Raw genomic sequence first — 17,240 nt, 5'->3', positions numbered from 1 at the left:
TGGGATCCTTCACACCGGAGCAGGACAGCGAATCCCACCCTCCTCCGGCTTCCTGCTGTTCCCTCCCTGTGGAAGCAGCCATCCCGGTCCAAGGCGCACGGCACGGAACAGGGGATGCTGCGCGTGGTCCCGGGGCATCACCATCAGCTCCCGGGCTCTTCCCAATGCACCCACTGCCAAGAGGGAGACCCCACGGAGGGTGCCTGATCCCACGGGCAACCCGTGAGGGGCTGCGGTGACAAAGGAAGCAGCCCGGAGCTGTTTGCTGCGCGAACGCCGCCCTTCCCGGCGCTGGGAATGAGCCTGGAGCCGCCTCACCCCTCCGGAGCCGAGCGCCCATCACCGGGGCCTCGCGGCGCCGGTGCTCCCGTGGCGGCACAGGACACAAGGGTCCTTGTGCTCCTGCCCTCCTGCCCCGGGTTCCCTGGCCATGGAGCCTGGGAATGCAGCTCCAGCCTGGCTGGGAAGGAACACGGGGAAACCGGGAAGAGGCTGAGCCCTCCTTGTGTGGCTCTGAGGATGATGGCAGGGTTTGGGTTAAAGGGACCTTAAATCCCATCCAGCCCCAACCCCTGCCACAGGCAGGGACCCCTTCCACTGGAGCAGCTTGCTCCAAGCCCCTGTGTCCAACCTGGCCTTGAGCACTGCCAGGGATGGGGCAGCCACAGCTTCAACCCCTTCCCATGTCCCACCGCCCTCATAGGGAAGAACTTCCTTGTATCCCACCCAGCTCTTCCCTCTTCCACTTGGAAGCCCAAACTCCTCATCCCATCCCTGCATCCCTTGTCCCAAGCCCCTCTCCAGCTTTCCTGCAGCCCCTTCAGGCACTGGAGCTGCTCTCAGGTCTCCCCTTCAGGAGCCTTCTCTTGTCCAGGCTGCCCCAGCCCAGCTCTCTCAGCCTGGCTCAGAGCAGAGCTGCTCCAGCCCTCGCAGCATCCCCACAGCCTCTTGCTCACACCCCACACTTGACGCTGCTCCCACCTGTTTCTCCCCACAGTCTCATGGTCTTTCACAACGATGGTGAGCTCAGCACCAGGGTCCAGGGGAGCTCCCTTCAGGTCCCACTCGAAGCCCTGGAAGGAAGGAAGGAGGAAAGAGCCACAATGAGCGCGCAGGCAGAGCCGTGATGCTCACATCAAGCAGCTCCGGTACCACAGGGGGGGCTCTTGGAGGTGAGGAGCCCCAAACCCACATCTCCAGTGCTAAACCACCAGCACAGGGTGCCCAGAGAAGCTGTGGCTGCCCCATCGCTGGCAGTGCTCAAGGCCGGGTTGGACACAGGGGCTTGGAGCAAGCTGCTCCAGTGGAAGGGGTTGGGGTTGGAGCTGGATGAGCTCTAAGGTCCCTTCCACCCAACCCACGCCATGGCTCCACCACAGGGATTAAAGCTGAAGGAGCTGCCAGGCACCAGTTGGGCACCAAAACGGTGCCCGTTTGCTCCTCAAACCCCCTTTTCCTCCAGTTCTGCCCCAGGGAAGCAGAGGTCAGGGCTGGGAGGAAGAAGGTGCCGGAAGAACCCCCCCGTTCCCCGCGCTGGGGTGATGGGTAAAACACTTGTTTTCCATGGAGCCGAGCTGTGTTTAAACAGCTTCTCCCAACGGGTGTGCTCAGCCCTGATAACATCTTGATGGAAGGGGAAGGGGCGGGAGCAAAGGGCTGGAGCTGGCTCCATCCCATCCATGGCTGCTGCTGGAGCTGCCCATAACGGGATCAGCCTCAGACCCTCCACGGGTGCAGCCCTCGGGCATCACCTTGGCCTTGGGGCACCTCGTTGGGTGCGCACCACGGCCCACAGCATCCCCCGGGATCGGGCTGCTCCCTATGGGAACGGGAAAGGGATGGGAATAGGACAGGGACCAGGATGGGGATGGGATGGGGATGGGGATGGGGACACACTCACCTCGTTCCATACGGGGTTCACATTGTTCTTGATGACCTTAGTCCTCTTCTTGACGCCTGCAGGGAACAGCACACATGGCTCAGACCCCAAAGCTGAGCTCTGTCCCCCATGGGAAGGGGTTGGGAGCCTCCAGTGGCATCCCCAGCTCCAGGAGCAGGATCAGGCCCTGCTCCTCACACATAGGATGGGTCATGGTGTGCACAGACGGGTCCCAGGACCCTGCTGGAAACCCCCAGACAAGGCACCTCAATGGGTCAGGCCTCAGTTTCCCCATGAGCAGGGCACAGAAGAGGCCCCCAAAGGCTCTGGGGTGGGTTTTCAGGGTGGGAGGTGCAATGGGGGACCCAGACATCCCCCTCCCTCCACCCAAACCTCAGTACAGCCCCAAGGGGAACCCAGAGCCCCTGTGATCATCAGTTGGGTGCTTCAACATGGGGCTGGCCAATGGACACCCCAATGGATGTGGACGGGGATGCAGGGACGGGGATGCAGGGACGGGGATGCAGGGACGGGGATGCAGGGATGGGGATGCAGAGATGGGGAAGCAGGGACGGGGATGCAGGGATGGGGATGCAGGGACGAGGATGCAAGGTGGGAGATGCAGGGACGGGGATGCAGGGATGGGGATGCAGGGACAGGGATGCAGGGACAGGGATGCAAGGACGGGGATGCAAGGATGGGGATGCAGGGATGGGGATGCAGGGATGGGGATGTAGGGACAGGGATGCAAGGATGGGGATGCAGGGATGGGGATGCAGGGACGGGGATGCATGGAGGGGGATGTAGGGACGGGGATGCAAGGATGGGGATGCAGGGACGGGGATGCAGAGATGGGGATGCAGGGACAGGGATGAAGGGAGGGGGATGCAAGGATGGGGATGCAGGGACGTGGATGCAGGGATGGGGGTGCAGCCTCATCCCTGGTTGCAGCCCAAAGCCAAAGCTCTGCAGCGCTGGGGGGACCCCAGGATCCCCTCACAGCAGCAGCCCGAAGCCACGACCCTCAGGTCACACCGAGCTCTGGCCATGAGCCCGCCGGGGCCACGTCACAGGAGGGACCGGGGGGGAAGAGGAAGAGGAAGAGGTGAACAATAGCGGTGACTCAGAGCCCAGGGCCAGCGGAGCCCAGCCGGGCCATGGCGGGATGCAGGAGACAGGGAGACGGATACAGGGAGAGGAGATGGGGACACGAGATGAGATAGAGAGATGATTGATATGATACGATATGATATATGATACGATATATGATATGATATGATATGATGGGGTGTGATATCATATCATAACTAGAGATCATAGAATCCCAGATTGGTTTAGGTTGGAAAGAACCTTAAAGCTCCTCCAGCTCCAACCCCTGCCACAGCCAGGGACCCCTTCCACTGGAGCAGCTTGCTCCAAGCCCTGTGTCCAACCTGGCCTTGAGCACTGCCAGGGATGGGGCAGGGAGATGAGATGATACAGAGATAGAGAGGACACAGAGAGACACCATCAAGAAGAGCTATGATCAATTGACATGCTGGATACAGAGAGATGGATAGAGAGGGATAGGGAAGGGGATATACGGGTGCCCCAGGGTGTGGATATGGCACCCGGGGTGACAGGAGCCCAAGCTGCCCGCTGACAGCATCCTCCTCTCTCTGTTCACTTCAGCATCACTAAATCCCCCTTGCCCCATTCCAGTTTTAAGGAATCTGCCAAACCTCCCAAGCTGAAGCAGCAGGAGCAGGGCTGGAGCTGGCCGGAGGCAGAGCTGCCATTGCCTGGGTACAGCACCCCTGACAGTGGCACTGAGCCCGAGGGCAGCAACCCCCGGGCCAGGGTGTGCTCCCTGCTTGTGGCTCATCGCCATGGGATGCAGAGCCATGGAATTTGGGTGATGAGAGCTGCTTTCTGCCTTGGCTGGGGATGGAGGGATGGACGGAGGGAGGGATGGATGGATGGATGGAGGATGAGGGGTGGATGGGAGGGAGGGAGGGAGGGAGGATGGAGGGAGGGAGGAGAGGGAGGGATGGATGAGGGAGGGAGGGGGAGGGAGGGATGGAGTGGATGGAGGGAGGGATGGATAGAGGGAGGGATGGAGGGAGGGATGGGTGGATGGAGGGATGGAGGGAGGGATGGATAGAGGGAGGGATGGAGGGATGGATGGAGGGAGGGAGGCAGCCACCCTGGGCAAGCACGCAGCACCACAACAGGATGGACCCACAAGAGATCCCGGTGCTACAGCAGCACCATTCCCACAGCTCGCAGCACAGGAAAAGCCCAGTCAGGAGCCACTCATCCCTTTCCTTCCCTTCCTTTTATCCCTTGGGCTAAAAATGGCCATTTCCCACCACCAGCAAAGCACTGCCCCATCCCTGGCAGTGCTCAAGGCCAGGCTGGACACAGGGGCTTGGAGCAAGCTGCTCCAGTGGAAGGGGTCCCTGCCTGTGGCAGGGGTTGGAGCTGGAGGAGCTTTAAGGTCCCTTCCAACCCAACCCATTCCATGATCCTATGAAAGGATTTTGTATGGATTTACTATAAGGATGGAGCTTAGCAAAGCCTGGATTCTGTGGGGTGTCCGGCCAGGACGTATGTCCTGGCCGGACACCCCACAGAATCCAGGCTTTGCCGGTTAGGGGAGCAGGCAAACCCCCTTCCAAAGCCCTATTCCTGCCCATTCCACCCCAAATCTGGGCTCTCCTCACCTCGGAATGTCAAGCTGGCCACGGGATCGCTTTGCTTGTCCCCCTTCTCCAAGTTGGGGAGATGGGTGGCACGTTGGAGCAAGCAACGCAGCATGGCTGGGCGATGGGAGCTAGGGCGAAGGGGAGGCTAAAGAGGGCAGGATGTGGTCCCCATTGACACCTCCCCATATCCCGGTCCATCCCACATCCCCCCCCCCCCTTCTCTGCTTCCCAAGGAGGAAGGAGGAGCCGATGGGGAAGAGGCAGGAAGCGCCTCGATGCGGCTGCTGTTAGGGATGCAAGGTTGGGATGCTGGAAGTCCTGGGAAGGGGGTGAAGGATCGGGATCAGGGATGCTGGGAGGTGTCGGGATGGTGAATTAAAGCAGTGGGATACAGGGATGCTGGGAGATGCCGGGGTGGGCAATAAAGCAGGTAGGACTAGGGATGCTGTGAGCTCTGGGGATGCCCTAACAGTGGGATCCAGGGATGCTGTGAGCTCTGGGGATGCCCTAACAGTGGGATCCAGGGATGCTGCAAGCACCAGAGATGCTGTGAGCCCCAAAGCTCAAGGATGTCCCAGCACCTGGAGTGGGAATGCTGCGAGCCCCAGGGATGGGAAACTAAATCACCCAGACCTAGGGATGCTGTGAGCTCTGGGGATGCCCTAACAGTGGGATGCAGGGATGCTGTGAGCCCCAGGGATGGGAAACTAATGGGGACCCATTAGGGTCACATTAGGGATGGGATTGGGACCCAGGAATGCTGTAAAGCTCAAGGATGTCCCAGCACCTGGAGTGGGAATGCTGCGAGCCCCAGGGATGGGAAACTAAATCACCCAGACCTAGGGATGCTGTGAGCTCTGGGGATGCCCTAACAGTGGGATCCAGGGATGCTGTGAGCCCCAGGGATGGGAAACTAAGTCATTGGGACCCAGGAATGCTGTAAAGCTCAAGGATGTTCCAACACTGGGATCTGGGGATGCTGTGAGCCCCAGGGATGGGAAACTAAATCACCCAGACCTAGGGATGCTGTGAGCTCTGGGGATACTCAAGCACTGGGATCCAGGGATGCTGCGAGCCCCAGGGCTGCTCTAAGTCCCAGGGATGGTAAATAAAGCACCAGGATATGGCAATGCTGTGAGCTCTGGGGATGCTCAGGCACCAGGATCCAGGGATGCTTCAAGTCCCAGAATGATAAACTAAATCACTGGGACTCAGGGATGCTGTGAGCTCTGGGAATGCCCAAGAACCGGGATGCAGGGATGGTGCCAGCCCCAGGGATGGGAAATTAAATCACTTGGACCTGGGGATGCTGTGAGCTCTGGGGATTTCCAAACACTGGGATCCAGGGATGCTGCAAGCCCCACGGATAAGAAATAAAACCACTGGAACCTATGAATGCTACAAAGGATGTCCCAGCATCAGGATGTGGGAATGCTGCAAGCCCCAGGGGTGGTAAATTAAATCATTTGGATCTGGGGATGCTGCGAGCTCTGAGGATGCCCAAACACTGGGATTCAGGGATGCTGCAAGCTCCAGGGATGGGAAATTCAATCGTCAGGACCAAGGGATGCTGCAAACCTCCAGGATGCCCAAGAACCAGGATCCGGAGCGTCTGTGAACCCCAGGGATGCTCTAAGCTTGGGGACAGTGAATGTATCACCTGGATCTGGGGATGCTCAGGCACCAGGATCCAGGGATGCTGCAAGCACCAGGGATGGGAAATTAAGTCATCAGGATGGGAAATTAAGTGGTAAATTAAGTCATCAGGATGGGAAATTAGGTGGTAAATTAAGTCATCAGGATGGGAAATTAAGCCATCAGAGGGATGCTGTGAACCCCCAGGGACGCCCAAGCACCAGGATCCAGGGATGCTGCAAGCCTCCAGGATGATAAATTAAATCATCAGGACAAAGGGATGCCGCAGGCTCTGAGGATGCCCCAAGCACCTGGATCTGGAGATACTCAAGCCCTAGGGATGGGAAATTAAATCACATGGACCTGGGGATGCTGCAAGCTCTGGGGATGCCCAAACACTGGGATCCTGGGATGCTGCGAGCACCAGGGATGGGAAATTCAATCATCAGGATTCAGGGATGCTGTGAAGTCCAAGGATGCCCAAGAGCCGGAACCTGGGGATGCTGCAAGCCCCAAGGGTACCAAAGGACCGGGATCCAGGGGTGCTCTAAATAGAGCCCTGGGATGCTGCAGGCTCCAAGGCTGCCCAAGCCCCAGCACCATAAATAACTCACTGGGATTTGGGGATGCTGCAGGCCCTGGGAATGATGACTAAATCACTGGGATGCAGGAATGCTGTGAACCTTGAGGATGCCCCAGCACTGGGGTCTGGGGGTGCTGCAGGCCCTGGGAATGATGACTAAATCACTGGGATGCAGGAATGCTGTGAACCTCGAGGATGCCCCAGCACCGGGATCTGGGGATGCTGCAAGCCTCAGGGATGGTAAATTAAATCATCAGGATGCAGGGATGATGCAAACCCTGAGGATCAGAGGGGTCAAACCCTGGGGTGCTCCAGCACCAGGATCCAGGGATCAAGCTCTGGTATGGTAAATACATCACCCGGATCTGGGAATGCTCCAGGGATGGTGAATCAGCAGGAACAGGGATGCTGTGACTTTGGGATGCCCGAGCACAGGGCCCAGGGATGCAGCAACCCCCGGGGATGGAAATCACCCGGAATCAGGGACGCTGCAGACCCCAGGGGTGCAGGACCACGAGCACCGGGGATGCTGTGAGCTGGGGGTGACACCCCCCCCCCCCGAGATGGGATCCCCAGACCCGGGGATGCTGCACCAATGGGGACACAACAGCACTGGGGGGGGGGGGGGGGGTGAGCACCCACCAGCACCCACCCAGACCTCAGGTTGGCCTCACTGTGAACCCTCCATGGGGTCAGGAGCAGTCTGGGGGATACCGGGGGGGGGGCACACACACGTTGGTACCAAAGGGGTCCCCATTGCCCATCACCACCATACGGGGGACACTTGTCCTGGGGGGACAGAAGGGGGGGATCCGTGGTACCAGGGGGGTCCCCATTGGCCATCACCACCATACGGGGGACACTTGTCCTGGGGGGACACTGAAGGGGGGGATCCGGACCCCAACACGTTCCCCCTCAATGGGGACGGGGGGGGTGTTACAGGGATAGGGGTGGCAGCGTCTCGCCCCCCCCAGCACGGAGCAGGGCCACAAATAGGCTGGCAGCGGCGGTCACCGCTCAGCTATGCCCGTGTTCACGCTATGTGCCCCCCCCAGCCCCGGTGAGGCCGGAACCGGCACCGGGGAACAACGGGACCCACGGAGCTGGAACTACACGGACACCCCCCCCCCCCCCGCGGTACCCTCTATGGCACCCCCAGAACTGAACCCCCCCCCCCCGCTTCCCCCCTATGGACCCCCCCGTGCTCTCACCCCCGAGCGCGGCGGAGCAATACGCGTCGCTGATGTCCGCGTCCGCCGTGCGGACGTTCTCGGCCCGGAGGATGAAGACCCGGAGCATCGCCCCGGCCCGGCCGCCACCGCCCCACGGACCCCCCCACACAACCCCCGGCCCGGCCCCGCCTCCCTTAAAGGGGAACGGCCCCGGGGCGGTGCGGAGCTGGAGGCTTCCCCCCAAATACAGCGGCGGGGGGTGAATGCGTGGCCCCCTATGGGGAGGGGGGGACCGGTCCGCGCCACAGCCCCGCTGCACCCCGAGATGCGCTTTGCCGCAGGCAGAAAGGTGCAGGGAGCCCCGGGTCAGCCCCAGCCCATCACCGTGCAGCCAGGGCTGCGCTGGGGGGTGGGACGCTGCTGTAGGGTGGGATAACGGGTTTTTGGGGGGGGTGAGCTATGTGCACAACGTGGGGTCACCCCCCAAGCGCCCCAACGCGGGGTCCAGCCCCACGTCCTCCCCCTGCCTCAGTGTCATTCCCCCCAACCCCTCTCCGGGATGCGGCATCTCCCGTTTCGGCCGCACGGTGACAGCTGGGAATGAGGGACACGGCCCCGGCTATTCCTGGGATGTTATTTTTATCCCTGGGTTTCCCAGCAATCAGCTCCTTCCATGAGCCCGGCCAGGACCCACCACCCCACGGTCCCCATCCCGTTCCTTTCACCCCCTTTGCCTTTATCCAAACCCACCTCATAGAGTGATGGAGCTCCAGGAAACCTGGAGCGGGGCTTGGGACAAGGGATGCAGGGCCAGGCCAAGGGGAATGGCTTTAACCTGCCCCAGGGGAGGCTGAGATGAGCTCTTAGGCAGAAGCTCTTCCCTGGGAGGGTGCTCAGAGCAGCTGTGGCTGCCCCATCCCTGCAATGGAGCCAGGTTGGATGCACCAAGATCCAGCTAGGAGCTGGTGCTCCCAACTCTCTTCTACACGAACTGCCAGGAACCCAGCAGTAACCGGTAAGTGGAGGAGCAGGGATTCAGTGGTTAAATAAGGAACCCATTCCCCTGGGATGACAGTGCCACCTATCAGGGAAGAGGAAGCTGGCCCTGGCCTCCAGCCCGTTCTTCCCCTGAGTCATCCTCCCTGGCTTGCCAGGAATGCGCTGGCCCAAATCCCACCCTCCCAGGGCCTAAACGGGAGGCAAGAAACCCGGAGAGGGGATGATGCTTCAGCACAGGAAACACTGCCCTCCATGGGAGATGATCCTAAGAAGTCCCTGGGATGCAGAGGAAGTTGCTTTAGGTACCCATCCATCACCTGATGGCTGCTGTGCAAGGGCAGATAGAGCTGGCTCAGAAGGCTCCAGAGAACCTGGCTTTGGGCTCCCCACACAGCTGGTGGCCAAGAGGTTACAGAGCTTCATCTGCTGACAGAGAACCCCAGAGTGGCTCATCCAGCCCCTTTGGTTCATCACTGCCCTTGGCCTGTCCCTGCATCCCTTGTCCCAAGCCCCTCTCCAGCTTTCCTGCAGCCCCTTCAGGCACTGGAGCTGCTCTCAGGTCTCTCCTTCAGGAGCCTTCTCTTGTCCAGGCTGCCCCAGCCCAGCTCTCTCAGCCTGGCTCCAGGGCAGAGCTGCTCCAGCCCCTGCAGCAGCCCCACGACTGCTCCACGTCCCTCTTGTGCTGCTGCCCCAGAGCTGGATCAGGGCTGCAGGGGGCTCTCCCCAGAGCACAGCAGAGGGGCAGGATCCCCTCCCTGAGCTGCTGCTCACGCTCTGGGGGTGCAGGCCAGGACCCCAAGCCCCAGTCAGTGCTCTGGAGCAGCAGATGCAGCACAAGGAATCCCATGCACAGAGAGCTCCATGAAGCAGCACCACAGAGATCTCTCACTGGGTTCCTTCCTGCGCTGCGGCGTTAGCAGCAGACAACAAAGGACACCAGGTGCAGCCACGGCGTGAACTATACAGTAAGAACATTTAATTCAGGTTGCCACCGTGGAAGCCTCGCTCCAGGGGGTGAGCTGATGGCAAACACGAGCCACCAGCCACGCTCGTGGTTTAGCCTCTACTGAGCTCAGATTTGTACAGCTGAGGGCTGCTGAAAGGAAAATACAGATCAAACCAGAGCAAAATACACACAGTTCACTGGACCCTAAGGTTTGTTCACCAAAAGAGCTCCTCTTGCCTCTGATCACCTCCAGCTCCTCTGCTCCTGCCCAGGCTGCTTGGCCATGAATTTCTGTGGAGATAAGGGGGAAACAGTGAGAAGGAATCATGGTATTCCTCAGTGCACAAGGAGATCATCTCAGGAATGCATTGGCCAAAGGTCACCCTGCTTCTCACACTGGCAGCGCATGATCCACACCAAAACCTGCTGCAAAGCGTTGCTCCAGGCTGGGACACACGCACATAGGGGCAGCGAGTGGGGAAGGGGGGACATGGAGGTGATGGAGCGAGGCCATGGAGCTGCTGCGAGGGCTGGAGCAGCTCTGCTCTGGAGCCAGGCTGAGAGAGCTGGGCTGGGGCAGCCTGGACAAGAGAAGGCTCCTGAAGGGGAGACCTGAGAGCAGCTCCAGTGCCTGAAGGGGCTGCAGGAAAGCTGGAGAGGGGCTTGGGACAAGGGATGTAGGGACAGGCCAAGGGCACTGAGGAACCAAGGGAGCTGAAGGGGAGACCTTATCACATGGGTCAGTGTTTAAAGGGTGGCTACGGAGCAGATGGAGACTCCCTTTGGGCAAGGAATCCCATGGGAAAGCCAAGGGGTGATGGGCACAAGTTACGGCTGGGGAGATACCAACTGGACACAAGAGGAAAACCTTTCACACTGGGAACAGCCAGAGACTGGAATGATCTCCGCAGGGAAGTGGTGACTCCCCAGCGTTGGACACTTAAGACTGGGCTGCACAGGGTGCTGGGCCATCCATCATGTTGGCCAAGGAAGGTTGGACCAGATGATCCTTCAGGTCATTTCCACTGGGATTCATGGATTTTGGGATGCAAACAGGTTGGGATGCAGGAGCCTGGAAGGGGGCTGCCCAGAGAGCTTGGTTCTGCCTAATGTGGTGCTTGGCAACAGAACCTGGGCTAGAGGAGGAGCAGCAGCGTGGGTTTGACTTCCAAGGCCTTGGCTTTTGAGCCTGGCTGAGCATCCCCATGCTGTGGGAGGAGGTCGGTGCTTGTCCTTTTGCCTTGCTCATGGGTTGTGATTTAACAGTGCCTGCAGCTGGGTTTCAAGCTAAAAACCCCAGAAGTCTTAACAGGAGCTCCCTTTGCCGTTAGGATGTTACAGCCCTGGTTAAAACAAACTGGTCAGAAGCAGATTCCTCGCCTCCCGCTGTGCCCCAGCAGCCCCAGCTTTACCTCCAGGTTCTGCCTGTGAAGTGGGGTCTTGCAGTGGTTTTTCACAGAGGTTTCTTTCGCGTAGAACAAGGAGCAGATCTGACAGAAGAAGCCAGCCTTGGGCACCAGGTAATCCAGATCTGAGGAGAGAGCACGCAGCAGTCACAGATCACAGCTCCAGAGCACCCAACAGTCACAGATCACAGCTCCAGAGCACCCAACAGTCACAGATCACAGGTCCAGAACATCCCAGTCACAGATCACAGCTCCAGAGCACCCCAGTCACAGATCACAGCTCCAGAGCATCCCAGTCAGAGATCACAGCTCCAGAGCATCCCAGTCACAGATCACAGCTCCAGAGCATCCCAGTCACAGATCACGGCTCCAGAGCACCCAACAGTCACAGATCACAGCTCCAGAGCACCCAACAGTCACAGATCCCAGCTCCAGAGCATCCCAGTCACAGATCACAGCTCCAGAGCACCCAACAGTCACAGATCACAGCTCCAGAGCACCCCAGTCACAGATCACAGCTCCAGAGCACCCAACAGTCACAGATCACAGTTCCAGAACATCCCAGTCACAGATCACAGCTCCAGAGCATCCCAGTCACAGATCACAGCTCCAGAGCATCCCAGTCACAGATCACAGCTCCAGAACATCCCAGTCACAGATCACAGCTCAGATCACAGCTCCAGAGCATCCCAGTCACAGATCACAGCTCCAGAGCATCCCAGTCACAGATCACAGCTCCAGAGCACCCAACAGTCACAGATCACAGCTCCAGAGCATCCAACAGTCACAGATCACAGCTCCAGAGCACCCCAGTCACAGATCCCAGCTCCAGAGCATCCCAGTCACAGATCACAGCTCCAGAGCATCCCAGTCACAGATCACAGCTCCAGAGCACCCAACAGTCACAAATCACAGCTCCAGAGCATCCAACAGTCAGAGATCACAGCTCCAGAGCACCCAACAGTCACAGATCACAGCTCCAGAGCACCCAACAGTCAGAGATCACAGCTCCAGAGCATCCCAGTCACAGATCACAGCTCCAGAGCACCCAACAGTCACAGATCCCAGCTCCAGAGCACCCAACAGTCACAGATCACAGCTCCAGAGCACCCCAGTCACAGATCCCAGCTCCAGAGCACCCAACAGTCACAGATCACAGCTCCAGAGCACCCAACAGTCACAGATCACAGCTCCAGAGCACCCAACAGTCACAGATCACAGCTCCAGAGCACCCAACAGTCACAGATCACAGCTCCAGAGCACCCCAGTCACAGATCACAGCTCCAGAGCACCCAACAGTCAGAGATCACAGCTCCAGAGCATCCCAGTCACAGATCACAGCTCCAGAGCATCCAACAGTCACAGATCACAGCTCCAGAGCACCCCAGTCACAGATCACAGCTCCAGAGCACCCCAGTCACAGATCACAGCTCCAGAGCATCCCAGTCACAGATCACAGCTCCAGAGCATCCCAGTCACAGATCACAGCTCCAGAGCATCCAACAGTCACAAATCCCAGCTCCAGAGCACCCAACAGTCACAGATCACAGCTCCAGAGCATCCCAGTCACAGATCACAGCCAGAGCATCCCAGTCACAAATCACAGCTCCAGAGCACCCCAGTGACAGATCACAGCTCCAGAGCACCCCAGTCACAGATCACAGCTCCAGAGCATCCAACAGTCAGAGATCACAGCTCCAGAGCACCCCAGTCACAGATCACAGCTCCAGAGCATCCAACAGTCACAAATCACAGCTCCAGAGCACCCCAGTCACAGATCACAGCTCCAGAGCATCCAACAGTCACAGATCACAGCTCCAGAGCACCCCAGTCACAGATCACAGCTCCAGAGCACCCAACAGTCAGAGATCACAGCTCCAGAGCATCCCAGTCACAGATCACAGCTCCAGAGCATCCCAGCTACACACCACAGCTTTACAAATGACTCAAAATCACATCACATGGAGCCAAATCTGTGCAATTTGATCTCACTGGAATTCCTTCAGTTCTAGTTTATCAGTATTCAAAAAGTGAGGTTTCTAATCCAAGCTGCTCCCCTGCCCTGGATCAGTGAGCAGAGGAGGGGAGGGAACTGATGGGAACAGAGGATCTGACCCTCCTGGATCTGAGGCTCTCTGCAACCCCCTCAGCACCTTCTGGCCTTAAAAGCATTGCCCATGGACAGGGGGATGAGAACCCTCAGCAGGCTGCTGATGACACGGAGCTGTGCGGTGTGACCCACACGCTGGAGGGAAGGGATGGGATCCAGAGGGACCCGGACACGCTGGAGAGGTGGAACCTCATGGAGTTCAACAAGGCCAAGGGCAAGGTCCTGCACATGGGTGGGGACAATCCCAGCACAAACACAGGCTGGGGAAGAGTGAACGGAGCAGCCTGAGGAGAGCTTAGAGCGGCTCCAGTACCTAAAGGGGCTCCAGGAAACCTGGAGAGGGGCCTGGGACAAGGGCCTGTAGGGCCAGGCCAAGGGGAATGGCTTTAACCTGCCACAGGGGAGATGGATGGGACACAAGGAAGGTGGGGGAACACTGGAAGGGGTTGAATGGAGAAGCTGTGGCTGCCCCATCCCTGGCAGTGCTCAAGGCCAGGTTGGACACAGGGGCTTGGAGCAAGCTGCTCCAGTGGAAGAGGTCCCTGCCCGTGGTAGGGGTTGGAGCTGGATGAGCTTTAAGGTCCCTTCAACCCAAACCATTCCATGATTCCATGTTTCTATGGAACACAACTCATTTGCTATGTTGAACCCCTGTCCTGCTGGGTGTTACACAAGCTTTGTGGAATGTGACTGTTACACAAGGCACCGAGCAAGAATCCACGTCTTCCTCGAAACCTCTGTTACAGTTCCAGTGTTATCAGTAGCTTTATGGGAAGGTAATTTTAGAGGAAGATTTGGGGGGAAAAAACATATATATACACATAGAACCTTCTAAACCAGTGTTAGCAGTTCCCTCTCCATATTGAAGCTGGTAATACAGCACTGACAGGGTTAGAAGAGTGGGAATTATGCAGCATTGTGAAGTATTATAAATTAGATATATTTATATACATAAATATGTAAGCTATATATATTTATAGAGAGAAATTATCAATGTGTATTCATTAGGAATGAATTAATCTGTATTTGGAAACTATAGGGGGGAAAAGACCTTTTCACTTTGCTGCTGCTATTAAGCCAACAGCAGAGACTTTAACTTGGAGTTGAACCGGATGAGCTTCCAAGTCCCTTCCAGCACAAACCAGCCTGGGGTTCTGTGAAACACCCCTCTGTAGGAGCCAAGGTGAAAACACAGATTATGGGCCACGACCTTGGAACTGAATGTGGCAATGGGGCAAGGGAGGTGTTTCCAAATGGGCAAGCAGCCGTCTCGCAGCGGGAGCAGCATGGAGCATGTGGGGTGTGTGGATGTGGGGATACCTTTTGGAGCACTCTGCGCCTTTGATACACCTGATGAAGGCAGTTTCTTCTTCTTAGACTTCAGGTCCTTCCGTGCTGATCCCAGGTGACCTACTGGGGGCAGAGACACAGTTAAACACAGGCATTGCCTCACAGTTACAGGTATCCTACACCCAGCTGCAACAAGCTCGGTGCTGCTCGACACCAACACCATCCACACGGCCTCACTACTGTCTGCATGAGTCAGTTTGGTCTCTCCAGAGAGGAACCTTCCAGAACTCCCAGCACCAATCCTGCAGGTGGGACAGCCTGGGCCACATACGGCGCCAGTGCTGCAGTGATGTAAGATAGAAATAAGGAAGTTCTTCCCTGCGAGGGTGCTGAGGCCCTGGCACAGGGTGCCCAGAGAAGCTGTGGCTGCCCCATCCCTGGCAGTGCTCAAGGCCAGGTTGGACACAGGGGCTTGGAGCAAGCTGCTCCAGTGGAAGGGGTCCCTGCCCGTGGCAGGGGCTGGAGCTGGAGGAGCTTTAAGGTCCCTTCCAACCCAAACCACTCTGGGATTGGATGCTTCTATGATGTTTAAACCCCTTTGGTTTAACAAGACCCCGGATGCTTCTGGAGCTCCTCCATCCCTGCACTACTCAGCCTGCCCTGCTCTGTGGGGATGGTGGATGGGAGAAAAGCTCCTCCAGAGCAGGAGGACGGAAGGTGCTGGGTCAGTCAGAGCTGGCTTCCAGCAGCAGGGACAGAAAGGACACGTCACAGCAGTGGGCTGCACTGTGCATGGCCTGCACCCACGCCTCGGCCAAGCCCTTTTCTAGAGCTCTCCCTACATTAGGCTTCCTTAACCCTTTGCTAACTCCAGGCTAAAGAGGATGCTCTACGCTTCACCCTCCAGATCCAGCTTGGAGGCGGTTACATCCCTGTATCCCTGTGTCTAATTCACCTCACTCCCCTGTCCTAATGCAACTTGGCTCTGGAACTGAAGACTGTCAATAATCTGCACAGCGTTAGGTGCTTCGCCAAGCCCAAAGGCAAGAAAGGAAATGATCTTCCCCAGTTTTAGCCACCGTAAGCACACCGTGAAGACTTCAACACACAGCTTAGTTTTACACATCAAAGGAAGATGCTTTGTGAAGTGCATTAGTAACAATGACAAGCATCTTCTTTCCCCTCTAGAACTGCAGGAGGTTCCTCACCTTTGGACTTTGAGACTGCAGTAATTTCTTTTTCTGCAGTCCTATCTCCTTGGATCTCCATTTCTTCTGGTCCTGCAACAGCAACACTGTCCTTCTCCTCTGGTCCTGCAACAGCAACGACATCTTCATTGCCTGCATCCTGAGTTTTCCCTGGGAAAGAGTTTTCTTCCTCCTCGTCCTCCTCTCCGACTTCATCCACTGTGACGAAGTTCAGTTCCTCTTTCAGGCGATTGAAATCAGCCAGAAAATCATCCTCATCCTCGTTCACTTCATCCAAAGTCACCAGAGGGTTGTCCTCATTGTCCTCCTGTATCTCATCGACCGTCACCAGCGCGCTGGGATCATCAGGCACCGGAGGGGAAGCGCCATCCCTGGCGTCCTCGGCAGCCACCTCATCGTCCTCCCTGGGCACATCCTCAAGGCTCAGGTCCGTCGGCTCGTTCAGAGGCAGCTCCTCCACTTCCCCGATCTCATCCACAGTGACCAAGGGTTCTGCCTTCAAATCCTGCTCCTCAAAATCCAACCTCGCCGCGTCCTTCTGGGAACCAAGATCCTCCTGCTCCGAGATCTCATCCAAAGTAACAAGCGACTGCGGATCCTTCACTGCCTCCGAGAGCTCCTCCTCCTCCATCACTTCATCCACTACAACCAGGCCCTGAGGGTCACCGAGGGCTTCTAAGGTAGCAACTGCCATGAGTGGGGCTGAGCCCTCCTCTTCCTCCCCAATCTCATCCAGGGTGACAAAGGAGAGCTCGCTCTCAGCGATGTGGGCCATGGATCTCTTCCCTTTCCTCCTCTTGGAGCTCGGCGCGGCGGCGGAGTTGCCTTTAGCTCCTGCTTTTCTCTTCGCCCTCGCTGGTTTTCGCCGTGCTTTAACAGGAGGCTCGACTTCCTCGACCACCTCATCCACGGTAACAAACTCATCCAGGTTAAACGGGAACAGCTCTTCCTCCTGGGAAGCAGAAGGATGCGAACACAGCAAAGCTTAGCACTCACCCAGCGACACCAACGCCTCTCCAGCAGCATCCCCAGGTACCTGCTCAAAAACCTGCATGCTGAACGTGGCTGAAAGGGGGGGAAATGGCACTTCTCAGGCCTTGAATCCCAACTGGAAGAGTTTTCATTACCAGCATTTGTGTGGTGCAGCAGCTTTAATTCAGGCACCCCAAGTGGTTTTCAAACACACACCGGATGAATAGACACAAATTGTGGCTATTAAAAGAACTGGGCTGGTGCCATGGATACTGCTCTGTGTTTCTGCCCTCACTTGCAGGAAGACAGCAAATATCTGAGAGTCTCCAGAGGATCCCCAGGCTGGGGAGGGG

The 17,240-nt window shown here is 57.7% G+C and overlaps 2 protein-coding genes across 13 annotated transcripts in view; both read right to left on the bottom strand.

Moving 5' to 3' along the window:
* DYSF (dysferlin) overlaps positions 1 to 8,116 on the bottom strand; it is an 88,554-nt gene extending 80,438 nt beyond the window's left edge. For 5 of the 12 annotated variants that reach the window (XM_062618870.1, XM_062618873.1, XM_062618879.1 and 2 more), the window contains exons 1-3: positions 7,996 to 8,116; positions 1,901 to 1,956; positions 982 to 1,073 (exon numbers count right to left, since the gene is read on the bottom strand). In XM_062618870.1, coding sequence (XP_062474854.1) covers positions 982 to 1,073; positions 1,901 to 1,956; positions 7,996 to 8,083 — 236 coding nt within the window. In that variant the 5' untranslated portion in view covers positions 8,084 to 8,116. Of the gene's footprint in view, positions 1 to 981; positions 1,074 to 1,900; positions 1,957 to 4,584; positions 4,791 to 7,995 lie in introns of those variants that run through there. The other 7 variants (XM_062618874.1, XM_062618872.1, XM_062618878.1 and 4 more) reach the window with 5 other exon arrangements.
* A 1,978-nt stretch (positions 8,117 to 10,094) lies between these two features.
* ZNF638 (zinc finger protein 638) overlaps positions 10,095 to 17,240 on the bottom strand; it is a 42,212-nt gene continuing 35,066 nt past the window's right edge. Inside the window, exons 24-27 of the mRNA XM_062618868.1 lie at positions 15,916 to 16,867; positions 14,738 to 14,830; positions 11,314 to 11,432; positions 10,095 to 10,192 (exon numbers count right to left, since the gene is read on the bottom strand). Of these exons, the coding sequence (XP_062474852.1) occupies positions 10,145 to 10,192; positions 11,314 to 11,432; positions 14,738 to 14,830; positions 15,916 to 16,867 (1,212 nt within the window). The 3' untranslated portion in view covers positions 10,095 to 10,144. The remainder of the gene's footprint in view (positions 10,193 to 11,313; positions 11,433 to 14,737; positions 14,831 to 15,915; positions 16,868 to 17,240) is intronic.

Source organism: Pezoporus occidentalis, unplaced genomic scaffold (assembly GCF_034315485.1).
Source record: "Pezoporus occidentalis ecotype Australia unplaced genomic scaffold, CSIRO_AGI_Poc_V1 ctg205, whole genome shotgun sequence".
Taxonomy (NCBI): domain Eukaryota; kingdom Metazoa; phylum Chordata; class Aves; order Psittaciformes; family Psittacidae; genus Pezoporus; species Pezoporus occidentalis.
This window is presented reverse-complemented; position numbering and strand designations above follow the sequence as displayed.